The following is a 9,827-nucleotide window of genomic DNA, read 5'->3' on the forward strand; positions in this document are numbered from 1 at the left end:
TTTTTTTTTCTGGCTGTGTGAGCCTTTCGGGAAGCATGTCTTGCGTTAGGGTGGATCGGTCACAACCTATCACTGTTTTTTGTTGATCAGTCAGACCTATGTTCTCGGTAATGTGCGGTCTGAGTTGTTCTTTGTTTATGGTTATCGGTTGTTCATATTTTTATGTTGTTTTTGACAGCAGACATTTGTACTTTTATTTACTTTACATTATCTCTAAAGGGATTTTTCCTATAGGAGGTTCGGTATCTACATTGCACATCAGTGTTTACGGGTTATTTACGGAATGGAAGTGCTTCTGTTTTTTTTTTTTTTGTTCTTTGCATTTATTGTGTACAATCTTGGGATTTTGAATATTCAATGCATACCTTAAATATTTTATCACTGAATGTGAACGGTTTAAATTCTGCAGTTAAAAGAACCCGTGTATTAGAATATTTACACCGTAAATCTATCTCCTGCGCCTTAATACAAGAGACACACTTAAAACAATCCGACGTGGCACGTTTCCAGAATAAGTATTACAAATTAATAGCTTTTTCCTGCGCCCAAAATAAAACTAAGGGGGTGCTTATCCTTGTTAACAGGAAGTTAAATTTAACAATTGAACACCTTGGTAGTGATGAGAAGGGTAGATTTGTTTTTATCCGATGCAAAATATATAATAACAGGTTAGCATTGGTCTCCATTTATGGTCCGAATGAGACAGACAGTACATTCCTTACACAGATTTCCAAAACTCTACTTGAGGAGATTGATTGTCCCCTAGTGGTGGGTGGTGATTTTAATGCTGTCATAAATCCTGCTTTAGATAAGTCTCAATCTGATAAAACAGCCAATCCGTCCTCTAAATTATTGAATAAATTTATCACTGAGCTCAACTTAATCGATTTATGGAGAATTCAGAACACTAAAGCTAAGGACTTCACTTTTTTCTCTAATAGACACAAGACCTTCTCTAGGATAGACTACATATTTCTTAGCCCATCTTTAATTTCATCTAATTCCTCTATATCTATATTACCAATTTTATTATCTGATCATTCTGCTATGTTATGCAGTGTTCCTCTTTCCGATGTCAAAGCCAAGTGCCCTAGATGGCGCTTTAACATATCATTATTAAGTAACCAGACTTTTATTACCTCTCTAAAAGAATATATTAAGGACTTTCTTGAGATTAATATGCCCTCTGATGTGGATCCTCAGATACTGTGGGAAACGACTAAGTGTGCTATACGAGGTTTCTGTATATCTTTCTCTTCTACTCTTGCCAAAGCGAGAACTCACCAATTTACACAATTAGAAAATAAAATCCAATCATTACAAAACCTACAAAAACAACATTTTACTGAGCAACAGGCTACACAACTATCCTCTTTAAAAGAAGAATATGATTTGCTTTCACACTCAAAGGCAGAATTTATTTTACATAGGACTAGACAAAAATATTATTTTGAATCGGAGAGACCTAGTCATTTACTGGCCCTTAGGTTGAAAGAATGCGAGTCTAAGGCATATATTAGCGCAATAAAATCATCAGATGATCAGGTCACTACGAACCCTGTGGCAATTAACGACATATTTAAAGGCTTTTACACAAATCTGTATAAAGCCGAAACAGTTTTTGATGAACAAATTTGTAAGCAGTATTTAGATAAATTGGAACTGCCTCGGATTTCACAGATGGATAAAGAATCTTTGGAGGCCCCATTAGGTTTGGAGGAACTTCACATCTCTCTAAAAAGCCTTCAAAAGTGCAAATCGCCAGGTTTAGATGGCCTCCCCCCTGAATTATATTTAGAAATTTGGGATTTGGTACGGATACTTATGCTTAACTCATTTAATTTTGCGATCGAACATGGGGCGTTTCATAGAGATCTAAAAACATCACTGATTTCATTACTTCTTAAAAAGGGAAAAGATCCATTAGACTGTTCCAGCTACAGACCGATTTCTCTTATCCCATGTGATCTAAAAATCTATGCTAAAGTTTTTGCTTCTCGTTTGGAGAAGGTAATTCACAGTCTGATCAAGGAGGACCAAACTGGTTTCATCAAGGGGCGCCATGCATCTGACAATATGTGTCGACTCCTTCATATTCTTGACTTTGCGGACTCCCACCCAACACCTTGTGCGGTCTTTTCACTTGATGCGGAAAAAGCCTTTGACAGGCTAGAGTGGAATTATATGTGGGCAGTTCAGCAATGTTTCGGCTTCGGGGAACACTTCGTTTCTATGATCAAGACATTATACCACTCTCCTGCAGCATCAGTCATAACTGGTAATATTATTTCCCCCTCATTCCCTTTACAGCGGGGAACGAGACAGGGGTGTCCACTTTCCCCCTTATTGTTTTGTCTATCTCTCGAACCCTTAGCACAAGCCATCAGGAAATCTGAAGTATCGATTAAGATTCATGACCATAATCATTGTATTTCATTATACGCTGATGATATTATTCTATATTTAGACCACTTTGATGTTTCAGTCTCTAGTGTAATTAAGGAGTTTGATAGTTTTAGTAGCCTATCAGGATATAAAATTAATTGGAACAAATCCGCTTTAATGCCAATTAACAATGTTAAGGTTAATTTTTCTATTCCCTCATTTATCCCTATCAAGGAATCTTTCATCTATTTGGGCATTACCATATATAAAAACATTCATAAGATTGCCAGAGACAATTTTAATAACATTTTAGTTAAGGTCAAAAATGACATTCAAAGATGGAAGAATCTTAAAGTCTCTATCCAAGGAAGAATCTCCACTGTTAAGATGAATTTGTTACCTCGATTTAATTTTTTTTTCTCTATGCTACCACTTTCTCCCCCTCCAGGTTACTTTAAGGAGATCAACTCTGTAATTTCTAAGTTTATCTGGAACGATAAATGTCCCAGAATTAAACTTACCACATCGCAACATCCTAATAGCGCAGGAGGACTGGCTGTACCAAATTTTGAATTATATTATTGGTCGTTCCAGCTTAAGGCCCTTCATAATTGGGTTGATCCTCAATCTACAGTTTCATGGAGGGGGATCGAAGCTGACAAGGTTAAACCAAATAGACTTCAAGATATCTTATTTACTGGCACAGGAAAAAAAGGGGATAATTATAAATTTGGTCCGGTTGTGGCTAACTCTATTAAAATCTGGAAACGGTTGAACGTCGGATAGGTGGACCCTTCAAATTCTGTAACAGTACACCTTTATGGCACAATTTGAACTTTGTATGTGGTAATCGTCCATTTGTCCAACCCTCTTGGTCCTCTTTAGGGGTGAACACGTGCGGTGATATGTATGATAACCAGGGCCTCTGTTCATTTCAGGCATTGAGAGCCAAATTTTGCCTACCAGCATCTGCATATTTTGTTTTTCTTCAATTACGTTCTGCTCGCAAAGCGTATGGCGTTCCTTGGTCCTCTTCCATTTCCTCTCATCCTATGCAGGACTGGATTGCACCACCTGCTGGTCGGCCATTTGTTTCCTTAATATATAATAAAATTATTGATTGTATTGCAAAACCTCTTTCTATTAAAACTATTTGGAATAGGGAATTATCTGATCTTAATTTATCTGTCGACTGGGAGAGAGTGTGGTCTAATCTCAGTTTGACATCTAAAAATCTTGCTCATCGTCTGAGTCACTTCAAAGTCATTCACAGAGCATATATAACTCCTTACAAAAGATTTAAAATGAAACTGCAGTCAAATTTTAACTGCCATATATGTAACACTACATCATCAGGCACTTTTCTGCATATGTTTTGGGAATGTCCTGTCATCAACAGTCTGTGGACACATGTAAATCTGGTTTTGTCATCATTACTGAGAATTGATTGGTCTGTTAACCCAAGTTTATGTCTTCTTAATGATGATTCTGATCTCTGTATTAGTTCAATGCAAAAGAGAATGTTGTTTGCTGGTTTTACAGCTGTGAAGAAGACAATAATTCAGAACTGGTTTACACCACGCATGTGTAGAGAGACATATTGGATCCATAACCTCCTGCAAATTGTCTCATTTGAATGTACAACGGCGCGAGTCGGTGGGGCCAGGCCTTCAACCATTGAGGCTTGGCAGTGTTTTTTGTTAAATATACGTAATTATTTAAAGGAGTAGCTTTTGTGTTCTTGTTGTCCTTCCCTCTCTCCCTCCCTTTTGATCGAACCTTGAGATGTTGAGTATGTGTCTGCTGTTTTGTTTTGTTTTATTTTGGATATTATGTTACGTTGTGTGTGAAAAAAATAATAATAAAAAATTGTTGATAACAAAAAAAAAAAAAAATCTAAAATGACTAAATAAACTCATGAATTTAAACCGAATGGAGGAGATAATTAGACAGTCCATTTCAAGATCTCCCCACGTCTCAGCTACAGATGGTCCATCCAAGCGGAATCACAATCGGATAAAACTCCGTTCCCGCACGGGCTCCAATCTTTGCCGGCTCCAATTTCTCCTGCAGACACCCCGCCATCCCGGCAACTCGTACAAAGAAATATGGTTTAGTTAAAGGTACGCAAAATCATAGATTAACTGATTTGTATGTGACTGCATAAATAAATGAAAACTATAGATTACTGCTGTCCTGTGTGGTTATTGTAAATAATACTTTAAACTATGAAATATACAAACAACGTGTCATAACCAAATGTAACTTATGGGCATGTTTGCACATGGGAGAAGTGTATGGATATCTGGGCTCACAACCGCGCGCAGATGTAAGTGTATCTATGTGTGTGCTTGAATACCCATACTTGTGTGGCTGATCTCTCAGTCCATCACAATCTGCCATGCCAGTATATGACACTCCGAGCTTTGAGTGAAACGAACCAACCCACATGTCTCTACTATGCTCTGATGCAGAGAAATAGGTATTGCAAAATGGTTGCTAGGCTAACCTGTTTGGTTGCTATGGGCGTGGCTTAGCATCTGCCATGCCAGTATATGATACTCTAAGTTATGAGTGAAATGAACCAACCCCCATGTTTCTACGATGTGCTGATGCAGAGATATAGGTATTCCAAAATGGTTGATAGGCTAACCGGTTTGGTTGCTATGGGCGTGGCTTTGCATCTGCCGTAACGATATATGACACTCTTAGCTAAGAGTGAAACAAACCAACCTTATGTCTCTACGATGTTCTGATGTAGAGACACAGGTATTGCAAAATGGTTGCTAGGATAACCTGTTTCGTTGCTATGGGCGTGGCTTAGCATCTGCCTTGCCTGTGTGTGAAACTCTTAGCTATGAGTGAAACAAACCAACCCCCATTTCTCAACGATGTGCTTTTGCAGAGACATAGGTATTGCTAAATGGTTGCTAGGCTAACCTGTTTGATTGCTATGGACGTGGCTTAGCATAATGATGTGTCTGTGATAGTGATTGGTTGCCTGAGTGAAATGAGCCCATCCCCTTGTCTGTAAGTGGTTGTACTGCAAACTTATTCAAGATAAGAGATTTATATATATATACACTAGATGCTCTTTACAAACTAACTTTTGTGTCTTTTGTGTCTTTTGTGACTTTTGTGTCTTTTGTGACTTTTGTGTCTTTTGTGTCTTTTGTGTCTTTTGTGACTTTTGTGACTTTTGTGTCTTTTGTGACTTTTGTGTCTTTTGTGACTTTTGTCTCTTTTGTGACTTTTGTCTCTTTTGTGTCTTTTGTGACTTTTGTGTCTTTTGTGTCTTTTTGTGTTTTGTTTATGTCATTTTGTTTTGTTGTATTTAGATTGTCGTTGTGTAATGTGACAGAAGAGTCTTGTGTAAGTTTGTCTTCATGTCTACAATCATCATCGTCTCTGAAAGAGCTGGACCTGAGTAACAATGATCTGAAGGATTCAGGAGTGAAGCTGATCTCTGATGCTCTCAAGACTCACAACTGTCAACTACACACACTGAGGTGTTTGTCTCTACACACTGATGTCACAATAGAAAAGTGAAGAGTTGTGTTGACATGTTTGTGTGTGTTTGTAGGTTGTCAGGTTGTATGGTGACAGATGAAGGTTGTTGTTCTTTGGCTTCACCTCTGAGTTCACAGTCGTCACACCTGAGAGAGCTGGATCTGAGCTACAATCACCCACAACACACAACACAACAGCTGCTCTCTCACACACTCAATGATCCAAACTACACAATCAAGTATGACACACAACACACACATGATTCATACAAACCAGACCAATGTCACATCATGTTTCTGTATTTAATGTGTTTGTGTTTGTGTAGTGTGAGTCATGGAGGAGAGAGAAGAATTACAGCAGGTCTACATAAGTGTAAGTCTACACACACACACACACACACACATACACACACACACATTGATTTAGTGATTGTTGTGTTGTTGTGTTAAAATGTGTGTTCTTGTGTTCAGATGCGGTTGATCTCACACTGGATCTTAACACAACACACACACACACAGATTGATTTAGTGATTGTTGTGTTGTTGTGTTATAAATGTGTCTTCTTGTGTTCAGATGCGGTTGATCTCAAACTGGATCTAAACACAACACAACACACACACACACAGATTGATGTAGTGATTGTTGTGTTGTTGTGTTATAAATTAGTCTTCTTGTGTTCAGATGTCTGTGATCTCACACTGGATCTAAACACAACACACACACATACAGATTGATTTAGTGGTTGTTGTGTTATAAATGAGTCTTCTTGTGTTCAGATGCGGTTGATCTCACACTGGATCTAAACACAACACACACACACACAGATTGATTTAGTGATTGTTGTGTTGTTGTGTTATAAATGTGTCTTCTTGTGTTCAGATGCGGTTGATCTCACACTGGATCTAAACACAACACACACACACACAGATTGATTTAGTGATTGTTGTGTTGTTGTGTTATAAATGTGTCTTCTTGTGTTCAGATGCGGTTGATCTCAAACTGGATCTAAACACAACACACACACACACAGATTGATTTAGTGATTGTTGTGTTGTTGTGTTATAAATGTGTCTTCTTGTGTTCAGATGCGGTTGATCTCAAACTGGATCTAAACACAACACAACACACACACACACAGATTGATTTAGTGATTGTTGTGTTGTTGTGTTATAAATGTGTCTTCTTGTGTTCAGATGCGGTTGATCTCACACTGGATCTAAACACAACACAACACAACACACACACACACAGATTGATGTAGTGATTGTTGTGTTGTTGTGTTATAAATTAGTCTTCTTGTGTTCAGATGTCTGTGATCTCACACTGGATCTAAACACAACACACACACACACAGATTGATTTAGTGGTTGTTGTGTTATAAATGAGTCTTCTTGTGTTCAGATGCGGTTGATCTCACACTGGATCTAAACACAACACACACACACACAGATTGATTTAGTGATTGTTGTGTTATAAATGTGTCTTCTTGTGTTCAGATGCAGTTGTTCTCACAGTGGATCTAAACACAACACACACACACACACATATTGATTTAGTGATTGTTGTGTTGTTGTGTTATAAATGTGTCTTCTTGTGTTCAGATGCGGTTGATCTCAAACTGGATCTAAACACAACACACACACACACAGATTGATTTAGTGATTGTTGTGTTGTTGTGTTATAAATGTGTCTTCTTGTGTTCAGATGTCTGTGATCTCACACTGGATCTAAACACAACACACACACATACAGATTGATTTAGTGGTTGTTGTGTTATAAATGTGTCTTCTTGTGTTCAGATGCGGTTGATCTCACACTGGATCTAAACACAACACACACACACACAGATTGATTTAGTGGTTGTTGTGTTATAAATGTGTCTTCTTGTGTTCAGATGCGGTTGATCTCAAACTGGATCTAAACACAACACAACACACACACACACAGATTGATGTAGTGATTGTTGTGTTGTTGTGTTATAAATGAGTCTTCTTGTGTTCAGATGTCTGTGATCTCACACTGGATCTAAACACAAAACACACACACACAGATTGATTTAGTGGTTGTTGTGTTATAAATGAGTCTTCTTGTGTTCAGATGCGGTTGATCTCACACTGGATCTAAACACAACACACACACACACAGATTGATTTAGTGATTGTTGTGTTATAAATGTGTCTTCTTGTGTTCAGATGCGGTTGATCTCACACTGGATCTAAACACAACACACACACACACAGATTGATTTAGTGATTGTTGTGTTATAAATGTGTCTTCTTGTGTTCAGATGCGGTTGATCTCAAACTGGATCTAAACACAACACACACACACACAGATTGATTTAGTGATTGTTGTGTTGTTGTGTTATAAACGAGTCTTCTTGTGTTCAGATGTCTGTGATCTCACACTGGATCTAAACACAACACACACACACACAGATTGATTTAGTGATTGTTGTGTTATAAATGTGTCTTCTTGTGTTCAGATGCGGTTGATCTCAAACTGGATCTAAACACAACACACACACACACACACAGATTGATGTAGTGATTGTTGTGTTGTTGTGTTATAAATTAGTCTTCTTGTGTTCAGATGTCTGTGATCTCACACTGGATCTAAACACAACACACACACACACAGATTGATTTAGTGGTTGTTGTGTTATAAATGAGTCTTCTTGTGTTCAGATGCGGTTGATCTCACACTGGATCTAAACACAACACACACACACACACAGATTGATTTAGTGATTGTTGTGTTGTTGTGTTATAAATGTGTCTTCTTGTGTTCAGATGCGGTTGATCTCACACTGGATCTAAACACAGCACACTATAGACTCAAAGTGTCTGAAGAGAACAGAAAGATCACACTTGTGGAAGAGCTTCAGTCGTATCCTGATCATCCAGACAGATTTATTCCTGGTGTGTGGTGTCGTCAGTTGTTGTGTAGAGAGAGTCTGACTGGACGCTGTTACTGGGAGACTGAATGGAGCGGATCAGGTGTTTATATATCAGTGTCATATAAAAGCATTGAGAGGAAAGTGAGGATTGACAGTTGGTTTGGATGGAATGAAAAATCATGGAGTCTGTGGTGCTCTAATAACACATTCACTGCACTTCACAATAATAATCCTACACTCATTAGTGTCTCTCCAGGTGTGTGTAAGAGAGCAGGTGTGTATGTGGACCAGTTTGCCGGCACTCTGTCCTTCTACAGCATCTCTGACACAAACACACTCACACACTTACACACATACTACACAACATTCACTGAGACTCTCTGTGCTGGATTTAGAGTGGATGATTATAACTCCTCAGTGCGTCTGTGTGACATGAACACCTCTATAGAGCCTCCTGTTAAACACTAGAGTGTGTGTGTGTGTGTCTGTGTGCGTGTGTGTGTGCGTGTGTGTGTCTGTGTGTGTGTCTGTGAGTCTGTGTGCAAATAAATCACAATAAGTGTCAATAATGAGTAAATCTATAGATCATAACACACATTATTAATCTGTTTGTGTGTCAATATTTGTCACGTCAGACTCTTAGTCACTAGTTTGTTTCATCAGAGACAAAAGTCTTGTGTGAGTGGAGGAAGATTGTCGTTGTAGTTTTCATCAGTTTCTTGTTTGTGTGTCACTGATGTGAAAGTTCTCATGAACAAGAGCAGATTCATCTTATAATGTGATAATGATATCATTCATTGGTGCAGATCAAGTCTTTTCAGCTCTTTTACTCTCTTTATCTTTCACTATTTCTTCTTTCCACACTGTCAAAAATCAAACAAGTGTTTTCTCTACAAAGATAAAAAAGTATCTTCAATATAAAGTTTTTTGTTAAAGGAACGAAGTTATTGTTTTTCATATACTGAAGAAAATGAGCCTAACCGTGTTTCTAATAAAGATTCTTTTGTTGACTGGACTTAGATTCTCAAGGTTT

General features: G+C 38.0%; 1 protein-coding gene across 1 annotated transcript in view; it reads left to right on the forward strand.

Moving 5' to 3' along the window:
• Positions 1-9,262, forward strand: part of LOC130430699 (NACHT, LRR and PYD domains-containing protein 3-like) — a 33,066-nt gene extending 23,804 nt beyond the window's left edge. The window contains exons 5-9 of the mRNA XM_056759840.1: positions 5,724-5,894; positions 5,969-6,133; positions 6,221-6,267; positions 6,366-6,376; positions 8,702-9,262. Of these exons, the coding sequence (XP_056615818.1) occupies positions 5,724-5,894; positions 5,969-6,133; positions 6,221-6,267; positions 6,366-6,376; positions 8,702-9,262 (955 nt within the window). The remainder of the gene's footprint in view (positions 1-5,723; positions 5,895-5,968; positions 6,134-6,220; positions 6,268-6,365; positions 6,377-8,701) is intronic.
• Positions 9,263-9,827: the final 565 nt, after the last annotated feature.

Source organism: Triplophysa dalaica, chromosome 10 (assembly GCF_015846415.1).
Source record: "Triplophysa dalaica isolate WHDGS20190420 chromosome 10, ASM1584641v1, whole genome shotgun sequence".
In the NCBI taxonomy this organism is placed as follows: Eukaryota; Metazoa; Chordata; class Actinopteri; order Cypriniformes; family Nemacheilidae; genus Triplophysa; species Triplophysa dalaica.